The sequence below is a fragment of the Leucopleurus acutus genome, assembly GCF_964270905.1.
Source record: "Leucopleurus acutus genome assembly, chromosome: 1".
Taxonomy (NCBI): domain Eukaryota; kingdom Metazoa; phylum Chordata; class Mammalia; order Artiodactyla; family Delphinidae; genus Leucopleurus; species Leucopleurus acutus.
Genome location: NC_139142.1, coordinates 168,935,013 through 168,952,976, shown reverse-complemented (window position 1 = coordinate 168,952,976; position 17,964 = coordinate 168,935,013). Strand labels below are relative to the sequence as shown.

The window sequence follows — 17,964 nt, the reverse complement described above, 5'->3', positions numbered from 1 at the left end:
AAGAAGCTGCGGCTGCGGAGAAGCTGTGGAGCTGGTCCCGCGAGCCGGGAGCATGAGGACCTGGTGTCTGTGTCAGATTTGTACCTGCGGGTAAGAAACGGCCGGTGTGGCGGCCGCCGGGGCTTGGAAGCGAGCTGGGGTCTCGGGGAACGGAGCCCTCAGAGTGGCCGCCCCGCCAAGGTGGAGGACGCGGGCCCAGCGACGTCCCACTTATCCCCGAGTCCGCAGATGCTCGCTGTTCACACGCCAGCTACCGCGGGTTAAGCAGTTTTGCTTTGTCGGCTCCTATCCACGGGCGCAAACTGAAACGCTGTGGCGCCAGGCGGATGATATACACCTGTGTAGCAGCGGCTGGATGTCAGGCTGCCAAGTGTGGAGACCTGATCCGACGGGGAGAGTGTATGCCCACAAAATTTTTTTTAAAATTTATTTATTTTTGGCTGTGTTGGGTCTTCGTTACTGTGCGAGGGCTTTCTCTATTTGCGGCAAGCGGGGGCCGCTCTTCATGGCGGTGCGCGGGCCTCTCACTATCGCGGCCTCAGTTGTTGCTGAGCACGGGCTCCAGACGCGCAGGCTCAGTAGTTGTGCCTCACGGGCCTAGTTTTTCCGCGGCATGTGGGATCTTCCCAGACCAGGGCTCGAACCCGTGCCCCCTGCATTGGCAGGCAGATTCTCAACCACTGCGCCACCAGGGAAGCCCCTATGCCTACAAAATTTAAAATAAATAAATAAAAGGAAACGGAAGGAGAGTAGAACGGTGTGCAAGTCTATGAGTTTTCGCCCTGTGTTAGGCTTTCTTCTGTTCCTAGCTTTCCGTCCCCGCCTAACCATATTCCCGTTCCCAGTCCCATCCAGACTGCTTTCCTTTGGGATCTGACGGACTGGAAAGGTAGTAGGTAGTCTCCTGAAACCCAGAATTGGTCAGTGAGTCCTGCCTAAGCTGTAAGCAGTCATCTCCTTCCTCAGCTTCCTTGCTGACCCAGGGATTAGACGACTATTTGCTAAATAAATATTATGAATATGTCAATCCTGTCGTACTGTAATCCCCTCCAAAGGAAAAACACTTCACATGGTGATGGAAAGCAGTTTCCCCGTAGTTTCATGGTAAATGTTATTTTTAATTACTAATTGGATGTAGATTAGAAGATAAGTCAGCCTTTGAGGATTTGATTCATATCTGAAAACCCTGATGGCCAAAAAAATTGATTAATTTTTTTTCTAATCTTTAAATTAATTTCTTTCCAACCTAAGTTCCTTTCCTATCCAGCTGTCAGGAAATTTCAGTCTTCATTATGTTGGAGGCTTCCTTTTTCCCAAGCAGTAAAACGGTCCAGGGAGCAGAGGCATTGCCAATGCAAGAGGAGTCTTCTCTGGGCTTTAAACATTGGTAATGCTTCCCACTGAAATGTCTCTTGCTGGAGTTCACATAGTCCCTTCAAGAGTGGTAACACCGCTGCTTTGAAGTTTATGTTTGAGGTACAAGAATCTTGGCAAAGCTGGGAGCCATTGTTGTAGGGTTCCACCTATCCAACTCTTGATATCCGGCCACCTCCTGGATCACTGATAGAATGGGGCAAAGACGCCTGCTCTTCTAAGGACTCCTTCCCCCTCGTCTTCTGCCTCCTTCCTCTCTCTGGGGAATCGTCCCCTCTTCCCTCTTTTGCAGTCCAGGACCATCTGTTTCCTCTTAGGACCTCATTTCCAGCAGGACATCTGATTTCATCTCTTCATGAATTGTGCTTAAAAAGACAGGAGAACGTGTTGACTTCAGGCAGCTTATATCCTTGGCCCTTCCAAAAGTCCTGCAAGAAGGAAATGTCAGGGTTCTGACTACCTGCTTGAAATAAAGGAGGGGAAAAAAACAAGGAGAACAAACTCATTAATATTTCAATACATTGCCTCTCTTTAGGAGGATCAAGATTGTCAAAGAGACCACTTCAGGGAAATTTTGACCTGCATCTGCTACTTTTTCATCTTGCTGTTTGAATCTTTTTTTTTTTTCATACTATGTAACTAAATCTTTTCAAATGTCTGTTTCTTTCACTATATCAGTCAAAACAACCATCTATCTCAGAACATAGTTTTCTCTGCAATGTGTATATACAATTGCTCATGTGAGTTAAACTATGATAAGTTATTTATGTTTGCATAGGCGACATCATTGCCCACATGAAACCACAAGGATTTATGAAAATTCTGACTTGTCTTGTCCCACAGCTGAATATTTGGAAAACTATCCTATGTATGGCAGTGTTCTTCCACCTCAGAGTCTGAAGCCCAAGGAAGAATTTCCAGCATATCGTTGTAAAATGGAAGGAATAACAACATTTAAGTAAGTATCAAGAAACTGTTTGCTTTACCTATTTTTCTCCCCACTCTTCTGGGTTTTTTTGTTTTTTGAATTTTTGAATTTTATTTTATATTTTTTATACAGAAGGTTCTTATTAGTTATCCATTTTATACATATGAGTGTGTATATGTCAATCCCAGTCCCACTCTTCTGGTTTTAATAAGGTGTTTTTGTTTTAAACTCTTTAAACTATTTAGTTGATTTAAGTTGAACCAGTTGACTAATTGAGTCACAACTTGAGGAAAACAGAAAGATGAGAATTAAGTTAAATGAGAAAAATGAGAAGGAAAGGGGATATATAAAAAGTTCTATTGATTGTTTTTGTTAACCTCCTAAAATCTCTTGTGTTTATCTGTTTTCCATTGTGACCAGAACCTAGAGGAATGCAGCAGCTTCCTAATGGTTATGTTTGTATCTACTCTAGCTTTTGCATCTCTGATCTGTTTTCTAACTTTAGCCAAGATGACCTTTTTATGTACTGTTTATTTTTTATTTTATTTTTTTATTGACGTTTAGTTGATTTGCAATGCTGTGCCAATCTCCGCTGTACAGCAAAGTGACTCTGTTATACATATACAGACATTCTTTTTTTATATTCTTTTCCATTATGGTTTATTGACAGGATATTGACTATAGTTCCTCATGCTATACAGTAGGACTTTGTTGTTTATCCATCCTATATATAATAGTTTACATCTGTTGGGACTTCTCTGGTGGTCCCAGTGGGTGGGACTCTGTGCTCCCAAGGCAGGGGGCCCGGGTTCCATTCCTCGTCGGGGAACTAGATCCCGCGTGGCTGCCACAGCTCAGTGTTCACATGCTGCAGCTGGGAAGCCTGCATGCTGCAACTGGAGATCCCGCATGCTGCAGCTAAGACCCGGTGTGGCCAAAATAAATTTAAAAAGAAAAAGAAAAAAAAGTTTACATCTGCTGATCCCAAACTCCCAGTCCATCCCTCCCCATCCCCCACCCCCCTTGGCAACCACAAGTCTGTTCTCTATGTCTGTCAATCTGTTTCTGTTCTGTAAATAGGTTCATTTGTGCCATATTTTAGATTCCACATATAAGTGATACCACATAGTATTTGTCTTTCTCTTTCTGAGTTATTTCACTTAGTATGATAATCTCTAGTCACATCCATATTGCCACAAATGGCATTATTTTGATCTTTTTTATGGCTGAGTAGTATTCCATTGTATATATGTACCACATCTTTATCCATTCATCTGTCGATGGACATTTAGGTTGGTTCCATGTTTTGGCTATTGTGAATAGTGCTGCTATGAACATAGGGGTGCATGTATCTTTCTGAATTAGAGTTTTGTCTGGATATATGCCCAGGAGTGGGATTGCTGGATCATATGGTAATTCAATTTTTAGTTTTCTGAGGAACTACCACACTGTTTTCCATAGTGGCTGCACCAGCTTACATTCCCACCAACAGTGCAGGAGGCTTCCCTTTTCTGCACACCCTCTCCAGCATTTTTTATTCATAGACTTTTTAATTGTGGCCATTCTGACTGGTGTGAGGTGGTACCTCATTGTAGTTTTGATTTGCATTTCTCTAAATACTTAGTGATGTTGAGTAAGATGACCTTTTTAAAATGCAGATCTAATCGTGTCACCTCCCTGCTAAAACTGCTGTTATATTTTCCCATTATATTTAATGTATACCAAAATCCCTTCATTGTTTGCTCCCTGCTTTCTTCTCTGATTTATTTTCACTGTAATGCCCTTTGCACTCTTACGGTTACATCTCATAGGACATGTTTCATTTCTTGGAAGTACCAGGCTTCTCTTGTCACAGAGCCTTCCGAGATACTATGTTACCTGCGTGGAATTTTTCCTGCCTCTTTACCCTAATTAATGCCTATTCAACCTATAGCTCTTAACTCAGTTATCACTCTGAAAAGCCTTCACTGACACTCATCCAGTTTTCAGGCTAGGTAAAGGTCCCCTATGTAAGCTCTCAAAGCATCTGCCTATTATTTATCATTAGATTAGTTTCAGTGTTCCATGAAAGCAGGAACTATGTCTGTTCTTATCTCAGCATTCTATTTCCAGAAACCTGTTACAATGCCTACTAGCTCATAGTAGGCACTCACTATTTACTCAGTGTGTGAAAGACAAAAAAGTCCATTTAAGCCTAAACTTTTCGTTTGGACTCAGCTTTTTTGATCTTTGTCAGTTCAATGGGTTCTTTTCTCTATTTTCTTAATGTGTACACTGTATTCAAGGTACATACAGTCTTAGGCATTAAGTGTAAAATTATCAATAAAGAGAGGTTCTTGCTTTCCAGGAACTCATACATCAGCTTTCTATAATTTAGGGTTTTTGAAATGCTCTGTAACAACTTTAATTTTTAGTGCTATCCATTTTCTTTTCATTTCAGATAGAGTTTATTTTACTTACCTAGCAAAGGTGGAGACCTTCAAACTTTTACTGCAGTACTTATACCTTTAACATTTTAGACAACTCTTGCAGTGCTTTGGTGATTCCAGTTACTTCCCTCATACTTTGGTGTGATTTGGAATCATCTAGAAAGTTTAAAATTGCAGATTCCAGAGCTCCACCTAAAATAGTCAGTAGACAATGAAGTGGATCCCAGGAATATGCTTTTTTTTTTTTTTTTTTTTGCGATACGCGGGCCTCTCACTGTTGTGGCCTCTCCCGTTGCGGAGCACAGGCTCCAGATGCGCAGGCTCAGCGGCCATGGCTCACGAGCCTATCCGCTCCACGGCATGTGGGATCTTCCTGGACTGGGGCACGAACCCGTGTCCCCTGCATTGGCAGGCGGACTCTCAACCACTGTGCCACCAGGGAAGCTCCTATTCCTTTCTTTCTTGATGCCTTAATGATTCATAACAGAAATTTGAAATAAATTTCACACTATTCATATTTATTGAATAAAGATTTTGCATTTAACCAACTCGAAGTGTTAAAACCAGGAAAGTTTAACCTGCCACATCTTTCTTTAAAAGGCAATTGCTTTTCAATTCTGGGCTTTCTCAGTTGCCTTGTTCAAGTAGCCTGTAATAGTAAACAAATAAAATAAAAAAAGAAATGTCCCAACTCCCAAAAGGTTCAAATATGTCAACAAAAGTAAAACTTCCATTTCTTAAATCTTCATCTTTCCACTTACTAAAACATTAGATCTTTTCTTCATAGTTTGACTAGGGAACTAGCAGTATTTCCAAGAGCCATATTCGAGGGGTTTGGAACTCTTGCTTGACTCCCTCATGGTGACCATGTTGACTAGGCAGTAGAAAGCAGCTGATTCATCTGTACAAACAAAGAATCATGTGTCATTCTGTTCTATACTTTTCTATAATATAGGAAGAGACTGTGTAAAGAGCAGATGTCTGGACTTGTACCGGACTTTTGATCCTTTGTAGCATTACAGCTGTAGCACAGTAGATGATTGCCAGAGTTGGCAGGAAGTCTGCCCTGAAAGTATGATTCCAGACATGTCAAATGTTTTAGGATATATCAGATGAATAAGAGTGCATTTACCCTTTACTACTTCTCCATAGAAAGTCGCTTTGGGTTTGGAGGTAAACTTTCTAACTCTTAACTAATCTTACTAGAGAAACTAAGACTTCTAAGCTTTCTCTGTCCTCTCTACTTCCTGATTGTGTTTTAGCCTGTTCCTCTCTAGCTGGTATTTGGGAAGAGCAAAGAACAACTCAGATGTCTTGAGAAGCAGAGGTATGGGATTTCTACTATTATTTATCCACTAAATAATATTTCATAAGCATTCGTTAAGTGTCAGGTGCTATGCTAGGCACCTGGGATACAGTGGTGAGCAAAACAGTCATGATCTCTGTGCTCACAGACGTTTCAGTCTCGTGAAGGTGGCAGTCAAAAACATCACTCAAAATAAGTATAAAATTGCAACAGTGATCAAATCTATGAAGGATAGGCGCAAGGTAACTTCGGATCCAGAATAAGAGGCTTGACTTTATCAGGGAAATGAGAAAAATGAGCTAAAATCTGAAGGCTGTAAAGCAATTAACTGGATTAAGACTGTAAGTGGAAGTAAGAAAGTAAGTAAGTGCCTAAGTAAGAAAGTGCCTTCCAAGGAGAGAGCAGCATGTAGCAGGAAGGAGCATGGAAAGAAGGAAATTGTCAGAGAAGGCCAGCAGGAGCAGAGGAAGCAAGAGGAAGCACAGTGTGATTTGAAGCTAGTGAAAGAGGCCATGTTCAGTTTTTTCTGTATCCTTAGAGCAATAAGAAGCCATTGAAGGTTTCTTTTCTTTCTTGTTTTTTGTTTGTATGTTTGTTTGTTGAGGGGGGTACGAAAGAGAGGTGAGGAAGAGGCTAGGGAGATGAGGGCAAGAATGACCTGATCAAATTTATGTGTGAAAGGATTACTTTGGGTGCAATGTAAGAAAAGATTGGAGAGAGAACTAGTAAGTGAGTTTAGGAAGGTATTGAATTGATTTGAATGAGCTATTATGAAAGCTTGGAATGGTGATGAGAGAGAGAAAAGCGGATTTAAGAGATATTTAAGAGGCAAAATTGACAGGAGTTGATGATGAACAAAATGTAGGAGGGAGGTGAGGCGTGAAGGGTTAGTCCTAGGTTTCTGAGTACAGCTGAAGAGATGGTGATGCCAGTCAGTAAAATAGGGAACAAGCCAATAGGCCCAGATTTGTTGGGGGGAAATAGTTTGAGTAGGGGTATACTAAGTTTTGAGGTACCACTGAATATCCAACAGGCCACTGTAAAAACTGGTACGGAGCTAAGAGAGGAGGTCTGAGTGGAGACGTACGAGTGAGAGGTGTTTCCATATAGTTAGTAATTGCAGCTGTGGGAGTAGAGGCGTTGTCCTCAGGAGGGAACGTTGGGTGAGAAGAGGAGAGTGGGTAGCCCCAGTGTCGAGGAACTGCCCAACTTCATGACTGACTATAGGAGGGCGAAGCTGCGTAGGAGACCAAGGAGAAATAATGAGGAAGGCAGGGAGAGAGAATTTCTCAGAAATAGAGGGAGTGGGCAATAATGTCAATTAGGACTTGAGAGGTTAAGTAAGATGAGGACTAAAAAGCTCTGGTGGATTTAATCACATAGAAGTCATGGTGCACCTTCAAGCTGTGTTAGAGAAGTGACAGTGCTGGAAACCAGGTTGAAGTGGGTTGATGGGGGTGAGGAAATGGAGTTAACAAGTCTAAGAGGTTATATCGTGACTAGAGAAGGGATTCAGTGAGTTTTGGTTTTTGGAGCTTATGGACATATACAGAAAATATTGATTAATACAAGTTGGTTTAAACAAATGATACAATGAGTGAAACAGTCCATAGTGTCCCAAAGAAAAAAAGCAATTTTGAAGACTTTTAGTAATTTGTAGAGCTAACATATCATCCTTACTGTGTACTAAACACTCATGTGTATGCTGTACATGCATGCATGTGTCAGTCCTTCAAACAACCCTATGAGGTAGATGGCATTATTGTCCTATTTTATATCTAAGGAAACTGGAGCATAGACAGAGTAAGTTACCCCACATCATAAATCTGGTGAATGACAGAGCCAGGATTTGGACCCAGGTAGTCTGATCAGTCTGAGTCTGTGGTCTCACCACCCCACCAGACAACCTCAGTGTCTGCAGTACAACCTCTGCCACATAATGTTATATAATGCCCAGGGTGGCTAGGGTACCATATGACTCCTATCCCTGGCAAGGGCTTCTGGGGATCTGAAGATGGATAAGACCCACATCAACACTATGAATATGATTTATGTCTAAAGGCCAGAGTTTAGACATAAATTATTTCTTTAATTGATTACTTAATGATGAGCAGAAAGACAGCATGACTTCAAGAAGAGAGCATGCCCAAATAGTTTATTAGAGTCTTTAATAGGATGAATAAGGATTTTGACAAAATGGACCCAGGCGATATAGTTAAAATTGTTTTCAGATTCATTAAATCTTTAACCTAAGATTTCCTTCCAGGTTAGGAAAAAATTCAATTATTTGAAGATTTTATTTATGTAAGATCCAATTAACTGAGGATCCATTGTAAAGCTGTTTTGAAAACTAGGATTTTTGACATTTATTTTTCTTATATGTAGTCACTGGATAGGACATAAAGGAATTCAATAATCTCTTTCAAGTAGCTTATCAACCATCACCATTTTAATATCTTCTTAGACTTTTCAAGTAAAAAAAAGTCTGGAAAATTTTAATACTGCATTGAAATACTTAGAAATAAAAGAATCTGTGAAGCTATGTTTCAAATGTATATACTTCAGGTCGGATTCTCGTCCTTATGAAATAGTCAGACAGCCTCGCCATGCACCAGAAGAATATAAACCAAAGCAGGGGGAGATTGATCTTGGTACTACCTACAAACGGCATCTTAATTCTTGTAGAGTGCAGCGTGTGGCAATAGCTCAGCCTTTGGAGAGACAAGTTAAAAAAGGGAAGTTGGATACTGTCCCAGCCTATAAAGGTAACTTGCCATTTCAAAAATTAAAGAGCCAAAAAGCAAAAACTTACTTCCAGCTTTGAGATCTAACATCAAATCATGATTTTGGTGCATTGCCAAACTTAAGTCTCCGTGGCTTAGGAAAAAACTTTTTTCTCTGTTGTCTAAATAGTATTGTATAGTGAGAAAAAAACAAACTATTTGCTTGATGGAGAGTTAGGAGACCTGGATTCCTGTCCAAATTCAGCCACTTAATTAGTTTTCTCTCAAACCATGAAAACAAAGGATACCACTGAACAAGCAATATGTCATATCTGTCACATTATGCCACATGTAGTCGGTACTGTTCCTTTCCTTCCATCCCAGAATGAGTTGAAACTTTACTGAGCATACTGGAGCCTTTGAGAAAGTCAAATAAAGAGCAACCCTCTTCTCCATTCAAGTTCTGAACCAACCGATAAAGCAAAAGAGTTAGCAGGTAGAGAACCAAAATACTCCCTTTATACTGATAAAGGCTGGAATAGAGGGTGAAGCTTGTATCTGTTAGCAGATGGTCCCTGATACTGAACCTCAGGATACAATAGGCTTGTCCACCCAGTGAGACAATGTTGGAGCACCACATAGGCAACCTGCTCCTCCGAGACTTCCAGCATGGAATACCTTCTGCCTCCTGGCAACTGACTTGGAAGAGTAAGGACTGTACAACGTACAACCAGTTTCTTTCCAAAAATCAATCTGATTATATAATAGTCTGTTACTTTTTGGCAGGGAGTGGGGTCCTTTATTTTTAAACAATAGGCTATCTTGTTCATATTTTTTCTGTATTTTTTTGTTAATAATGTAATTGCATATTTAGGCTTAAAGCCTTTTCATTAGATATGTGATATAACTGAATGGGTATGTCCTAATATAAAGCCCTTTTGTATGAGTGATGCCATCCACAATAAAAGTAATGATTTATACTTTAAACCGGTAATAACTGAATACATACTTTTTCTTTAAATGTCACTCTTGCCAGTTTAATGGGTAACTAAAGTATATGGTATCAGTATGCTGTGATCTATATGTCAGCCCAGGAGGGAGATCTATACAAAGGACACATTTTTAAGACAATGCATGTGGTGAACAAATATATTGTTATAATCTAATATAGCATATAGTAATTGCTAAGATATATGTTTATTGGTATGCAGAGGGGATAGTGTATTGTGTAATAATTTGACATAAAAGATAATTGGTGAAATGTCTGTACTAGGTCTTTTAAACAACCGTAGTAAGATTTTCTTTTCTTTTTTTCCCCACATAGTCTATTTAAAAATACAACAATATTGATATTCCTTGATGCTGTGACTATTTACATATGACACACACACACATATACACCAACACTAGTTCTGGCTTCTCATTACCTGGGTTTCCTATAGATTCTTGTACTTCCACTCCCGTAATCCAATGTTGAGGATTCCTGGGTTCCTTCTGGCCTTCTCTCTCCTCATCTTCCCTAGTGAGGAAAAGTGATCCTTGTATTTCCAGGTTTTCAGGCACGAGACAACAAATACTAAGGGCCAAGGGAATAATTCGTCGTTCTGCGTGATGACTGTACTGCAGGTTTTGTAGATACCTACTGAAGGACAGGTCTGTAGCTGAAGAGAAATCACAATGGGAAGAGACTCTGTCACTGTCACTGAAGAATTAGAGAACAGAGCCAAGGCAGAAATGGGATATGATTAAAAACAAAAATGAAAAACTCTACAAGATGGTGAGAAGGGTGACATCTAGATTCTGGAGATGTGGTTCTGTGAAACTGGTGGCTCTTAGACAGAAACATACCTACCCCTAGCAGCCTTGCTTTAGAAATTCATTCAGATTAAAATGTAGGTAATGAAAATAGGTCAGTATTTGATTTGATACTTTTTAGGGATTACTCTTCTGTGTGCAGGGCACTATAAGGAATAGAGATCTGAATTGAGCATGGTTGTTGACATTTAGAAACTTTACAGTTGAGATGAAAAAAAAGAGCAATAATAGCCTGAAGAACTAAATAGTCATCCGAGAAATAAAAATATGAGATATCACAAGAAGGGGTGAATAATTCACTAGAAAATGAATGGAACAATTAGGGCTTCAAACACTTAGACTAAGCAAGATATCACTCCAGGCTAGTCTGGGAATGCATCACAGACTCGTAAGTATTGATATATAGAAAGAGGAGGGATATCCTAAAAGCTAGGATGAGATGAGCAAAAAAATCATAAAGCCAGAAAAATAAGAGGGTTGTTCAGTGAACATGGTGGGAACCAGAGCATTTCAGGATCTGAGAGATTGGTGTATAGTTCCAAAAATGTAGGTTGAGATCAGCTTGTGAAGTCTTGGTTGTCAGACTGAGGAACTTAACATTTTTCTGGTAGCCACTAACATTTCTGAGTTCTGCTACCAGATAGGATATAGCAGATGGCAGAGAGCCATTACTTCCACTGAAACAGTTTAAAAAAATACATAAATTTTTAAAAACCTTTTTTAAATAGAAGCAAAGAACTAAAATTACAGAGACAGGGGAGCCCTTCCTAGATGAGTTGAGATGGCCAACTGTGTACTTCTCTGGGAGCATTTGTCAAGTCTAGGCCAAGGCTGAAGATTAGGGTAGCATCAGCAGCGAGACCCTCCTAGGGGAAGGAGCAACTGACATGTAGGCCAGTGTGACCAACTGGAATCTGTAAATACCCCTGATGTGTGACTGGTTTTCCTTGTGGGATGTCTGCTGAGTGATTAGGGGGCATGGTGGGCTAGAGGACTGGGCTAGAAAGAGCCCACAGAAATATCCCACAGTCTCACTTGGGAGCAGGTGCTTAGGGGAGAAAGTCCCACTAAAATGAAGGTTCAACCACAAACACATCACAGGTCTTGTCCTTGAGAAACTTGTAACTAGAGGAAGACTATGTCTAACTGAAGGTGCCTCTGAATGCCAGCCGCGCTCAGTTCCTGACTGGATTAAGGTGACCTGCCCCATATCCTACCTGCGTAACATAGGAAAGAGCAAGCTGTCTTCTGTTGAAAATAACATCGATTTTAGTTTCTATGGTTTTCTTACACATGACATCCAGCACAGAGTAAAACATTATGAGAACTATGAAGAATCAGGAAATATTTAAAGAGGTGATGGTCAAGAAATTTCCAAAATTGATGAAGGAATCAGGCTCCAGATTCAAGAAGCTCAACCAACCCCAGAATAAACACAAAGCCACGTCTGGCAACTGTCGTCAAACTTCTGAAAACCAAGTAAAGATAAGTTCTTAAATTAAAAATTCTAAAGATAAATTCAGTTAAAGGAAGCCAGTGCGCAGCAAAGACCCAACGCAGCCAAAACTAAAATAAATAACTAAATTTATTTTTTAAAAAAAAAGGGTTGAGCCTGGACCTGGACAACAGAGGAACACCCCATCCACACACACACCCACCAGATTACTGAGCACTGAATAACAAGCAACAACAGTGTACCATTGGAGAGAAGCAAGGTTACAGAGAGACACTCTCTGAGGTGCAGGTGCAAAGAGAATGCCTAAAGCTGAGGATGGCGCAGAAATTAAGAAAACCAGCCCGCCTCTCCCCCCGCTCCAAAGCACAAGATAATGCCAAAGGAATTTAAAGCTGATGGTATGCCGAAGGTAAGCCTAGCAACAACAAAAGCCAAATCTAGCTCAGCTGCTGATTGAGCTGACTTAACCCCCTTCACTAAAGCCCTGGCAAGTGAAGATGTATATCCATTTCTGGACATAAATACTATTTATCCCAGTCTCTACTGTGCTACACACAATATCCAGCTTTCAAATACAAATTATAAATTGCACAAAAATAACATTTTATGGAAACACAGCAATGCCATTCATTTACATATTATCTATGGCTGCTTTCATGCTACAGTGTCAGAACTGAGTAGTTGCAACACAGACCATATGGCCCACAAAGCCCTAAATATTTATTTAATGAAAATGAAAAAATATGATATTAAAATGTATGGGATGTCTCTAAAGCAATGCTTAGAGGGAAATTTATAGCATGAAATGTTTGTATTAGAAAAGAAGACAGTCTTAAATTAACAGCTTAAGGGTCCATCTTATGAAACTAGAAGAATGAGCAAATTAAGCCCAAAGCAAAGTAGATGGAAAGAAATCATGAAGAGCAGCAATCGATGAATCTGTAAGCAGAAGGACAATGAGAAAATCGATGAAAGCAAACGCTGAATCTGTTAAAAGATAATAAGGTTGAATAACCCTAACCACACTGACCAAGACAAAAAAGACGCTAACTACAGACATCAAGAAGGAAAATAAGGATCTCACCATAGATTCTGTAGAACCTTATTTTACGTTATTGTTTCTTCTATTTCCTTATTCTTATCTTTGATGATTTCATCAGGTTGCTGTTCATTCCATGTTTGCCTCAAGAAGGCAAAAATTAAAATTTAGGAAGTAAAATTGACAGGATTGGAAAACGACTTGAAACAGGGAGAAGGGAGTGAGGGAGAGAAGATTAGCTGGGTGAAACCTTTACCTGAGATACCAAATTCAAAATAGTGTTTTCTTGTTGATGTGTTATTTGTGGGGAGTATGAGTCTGAGCAAGATGGTGAATTCAGTTGGCGCATACTAAACTTCAGTTTACCTCTTGTACATCTGTATAGAGGTGTCTAGTAGGAAGATAGATATGTTGGTTTGGATTTGAAGGGAGGTCTGAAGTGGAGATTCAAGTTTGGGAGTCATCAGCTTATAGGTAGGGGTAAAACTGTGAGGCTCGTTTGATGATCTGTAGATTGAGAAAGAAAGGATAGAGCCCTCTGACTTTATAAAAATTGGCCCCAATTCCTTAGTGCCATAAGACAACACAGGGAACAGAGTCCCAACTAATAAAAGAACTCACATATGCAGCTGAGGACTTTTGTCCTCAAAGAAGAACCTAGAACAGCTTGCTATATAAGGATGGAGATGGAGCTCCACATAGAAATGTTCATGCTGAGCAAACACATGGAAGCACCTCATGGACTTAAAACTGTTCAGGAGAAAGCAAGCTTCCTCTCTAGATTTTAGTGGCTAGAAAGCAAAAGAATGAGCTGAGGCAACTGGATTGCCCTTCTCTAACAAGGGTGATACTGTAGCTGCCAAATGAGCAGACTGCATTGTTAGATGTGGATGGCATTATATTTTCTTTCCATAAGTGTCATAAGATACTAAGAATAGATGATGTTAATAAAGACTGTGATGTTTTAAGGCATTGCTATAGAATGTTATTAATAAATATTCTAGAGCAAATAATAAATTTTCTAGGCATATGAGCATAGGAATATTTATGAGAGGCAAATCAGTTTTCTGCAGTTATCTGAAATTGATATTCTTGCTGATACATGCTGTCAAACCTTGTCTCTCAGTCTCCAAATTCTTGCTTCCTTTTTGAAAACCAAAGTTGTTTGTTAAGGGAGAAATATTCTGTTTTTCTCTCATGAAATTAACATCATTTTCTTGTAGACATTTTGGCAACAAAGGCTCTCCCTGTATGTTTATAGGGAACCATAGGTCTTCAATAACATCCTATGGTTTCCTTTTAGTTACTGAAAAATAGTGCTATAATTCTATACTTTAGATTGCAAACAACAGAGATTCCTTCTTGGTGCCTCAAGAAAAAGCGAGTTTATGGTAAAGCTCTATGTGAACTGGAAATGGTAAGCTATCGGGTACAGAGGAAGCTTGAGGGAAGAGCTGCTCCCTTCATCTCTGCCATGAGCTACATGGCTTCTCTCACAGCATCTTCACTTCCCTTTACACGTCTTCTCTGACTGCCATTCTACTAACTGGCCTCCTCTGACCATGTATCATCTCTGTTTCCTTACAAGTCTATTGTGAAGTCTTCAACTTACCATAGCTCTCCACTTCTGCTTCATGGCATCCTTTTACATTCTTCTCCCACTTTTATCTGGCTCCGTATTTTCAAATTTAGGTTCACAAGAACGAGAATGTGCTTGACCCAGGTCATCTTTTCTTGCCAAGTCGTTTCTTGACAGGTCTCTACTACCCTACAGATTGCCTGCTCTTAGGTCAGGTATCCACTCTCATTCACACATTTGTAGCTTGAGGGTGGTGGGAGTAATCATTTGGTTGAAGACCTGGCAATCTTGGCAGAAATGCCTATGGCTGAGGAATTTGTCTCCTCAAAGGAGGTATCCACATAACAAGCATTTGAGTTTTGGCCTTTCCAATAAACAGTGCATGGACTTTAGCCTAGACTCCAATTCTTTATCTTGTATATCTTCTGTCTTTTATAAATTAATTTTTGGTATTTAGAAATACATATTTTGGGGTGAAGTCAATTCTGTAGTAGTTCTCAGCTTTCCACCTTTCTTATCCAGAAATGGAAAACCTAAATAACCCTCAGTTGAAATATAAGCACTTCAGTTTTCCATGCGTGGTTTAGGTAAGCTGCAAGAAGCAGAATTAAGGTATTTAACACTAAATCCCAGACTCAGCTCTGATATTCATTTCTAAATTCCACGTACAATTTCTAACACTTTAGAAAGCACTCAGTTTTGGCCCGTCACCTCTAGATGACCCTTTATCGTTCAGGAATGCCTTGAAGCCCGTTTTCTCCAGAGGAAAAGTTGAAGCCAGTGATCTTTCTGGGACAGTACCAGTTACCCTGTAGCCTGTGTCTTTGCTCAGGGAGTCCAGTAGGCTTCCTAGGGTACAATGGAGTTGAAATTTTCTCTTCTTTGAGGAGTCCCTTCGAAGCAAGTAGTAATACCTACATCATTTTTGCCCACACATCAGGGCCCTTGATTTTATGGTAATCCCTGGATTTCATGTTTTACTTTAGCATTTTGTAAGTTAGAGCAAAAATCCCAACCAGTTCCTGGGAACACAACCATACTGTCCTAAACTCTGTCTTCACCCAAAACACAACCTTCTTGGCTTTCAAAAACTATCAACAATCAGGCTCAGATGTTCCATTCCCTGATGTAATCACAAGAATCTTAAAGTGGAAAATCACACGTATTAAATTGGAGTATAGGGAAAGGAAAGTGGAAGTGAAGAAAAAAGCGTAAATCTGAGGGGAATCAGTGAAACTTCATACTTGATTGGTGTTCAGATTTCTAAAAGAAATGAAAGGATGGCAATGAGAAGAGTCAGTCATGATTTTTAGAAGGTGGTTGTTTTCTTCAGTATTTATACATGCTCTTTTTTTGTTGTTTTTTAATTTTCAAGATGATTATAGAGCTTGGGACATTCAGAAAAGTGAACTTTATAAACAAGAACAAACTTACTATCCCCCTACTGTGAAATTTGGAAACAACATTTCAGGATGACTGTGTACCTTGTGAGATAAAGCCTAGGCAAAGTTTTAAACCCAGCCCTGCAGTCAAACATTCTACAGTCCCCTTTAATGGTGATACAAGTCATCACCTTGATTACGTACCTCATCAGCTAGAATTCAAGTTTGCGAGGCCAAAAGAAGTTTACAAGCCAACCAACCAACCAACCTTTTGAGGATCTCACAACTCACTGATATGACTTCCAGGGGCTTGTTGGTGAAAATGCAAACATCTGCAGACCTCCATACACCAGAGTGTCCCAAAATGCTCAATTTGAAAGAAGCACTGAATTCCGTGACAGTTTTCAACCATGGGAAATCCCACCACCCGAAGTCAAGAAAGTACAAGAGTATGTCCCTCCCGCAGGTATCGTGCAATTACACAGCACAAGCCACATCGATTATGTTCCATATGAGGCCAGACGTGTTGTTCCTTCCCATCAGGCCAGCTTCTCGTAGAAAAAATAACAGTGTTCCTTCCCAAGGAAGAAGCACCACGAAGGAAGATTTTCCAGCATGGGAAAGTTGTTGTCAAAGATTTATTAATATTAAGCAGGAGCAGCAGATCCCCAACCCATCTGGAAAGTTTGATGGTTTGAGCACTTTCAGATCTCACTATGCGCCACATGAATTGATTCCAACAGAGTTGCAAACCTGTAAATGTTCCCTTTAAGGGTTATATTCCATTTGATGACGTAACCGTGTACTCTCCCGAGTGTGCACCAAAGAAACAGGAAATCTGCCCTGCCTAGTTATCCTTCTCCTCCAGGTTATATCTTTGAACATACAAATTCCCGAGGTCATAAATTCTTCCACACGATCGCTCCCACGGTGAAGGCCTTCTAATCATCAAATCATGTTTAAAAGGAAGCTAACTAACAACGTTGGTTTCCCAAGGGCAAAACCAATTTTCTATGGTAGAAGAAAAAGTTTATGAGAGCTGAAAAAAATCATGTTTTAAATTTTTAAACGAGATTTAGAAAATTTGTTACAGGAAATCAGGATTTTTTTTTTAATTTTTATTTATTTATTTATTTTTGGCCACATTGGGTCTTCGTTTCTGTGCACGGGCTTCCTCTAGTTGTGGCAAGCGGAGGCCACTCTTCATCGCGGTATGCGGGCCTCTCACTGTCGTGGCCTCTCTTGTTGAGAAACACCGGCTCCAGACGCGCAGGCTCAGTAGTTGTGGCTCACGGGCCCAGGTGCTCCGCGGCATGTGGGATCTTCCCAGACCAGGGCTCGAACCCTTGTCCCCTACATTGGCAGGCAGACTCTCAACCACTGCGCCCCCAGGGAAGCCCCAGGAAATCAGGATTTTAAAACCCATTTTGTTTTAATACTTTAACCAAGTTTGTTCTTTAATATGCGTTCTGAGAGTTGCATAATGTACATTCCCATCCGAACTATTTTAATCCAAACATACTTTCCGGTAGCTTGCCTCAATCTGCTATCATTTGTACGTGTGTTTATAATTATGGAAATTATAGGGTTATTCATATATGAGTTATTTATAAGTGCCTTAGGACTAATAGAACACCATTGAAAATGATACATGGATTCTTTTCATTGAAAATGATGCATGGATTCTTTTTTCAATACAACAGTATTTTTTTCCTTAGATTTCAAGGCATCTGCATAGTGAACCCTGAGTCAAGTTTTGGTTGGTAGTGTCAAGATGGCTACACTGCTCTTCGCTGTATTCAAGTTAGAAAGAGGCATTGTGGTGTGACAAGTAAAGGCTCTGTGGGTTGGGAATCAAAGCACCTGAGTTCAAGTTCCAATGAAACCAGTTTCTACTTGTGCCATCCTAGGCAAGTGACTCTTGTCTTTGAGC

The 17,964-nt window shown here is 40.1% G+C and overlaps 1 protein-coding gene across 1 annotated transcript; it reads left to right on the top strand.

The window, feature by feature from the left end:
* Positions 1-15: 15 nt before the first annotated feature.
* Positions 16-17,373, top strand: SAXO2 (stabilizer of axonemal microtubules 2). The gene is given in 10 exon segments (XM_082852647.1): positions 16-90; positions 2,153-2,332; positions 8,603-8,802; positions 16,025-16,109; positions 16,111-16,294; positions 16,296-16,322; positions 16,326-16,565; positions 16,567-16,775; positions 16,777-16,879; positions 16,881-17,373. Coding segments are annotated over 10 exon segments (1,362 nt in total). The 5' UTR covers positions 16-52; the 3' UTR covers positions 16,977-17,373.
* The last annotated feature ends 591 nt before the right edge of the window (positions 17,374-17,964 follow it).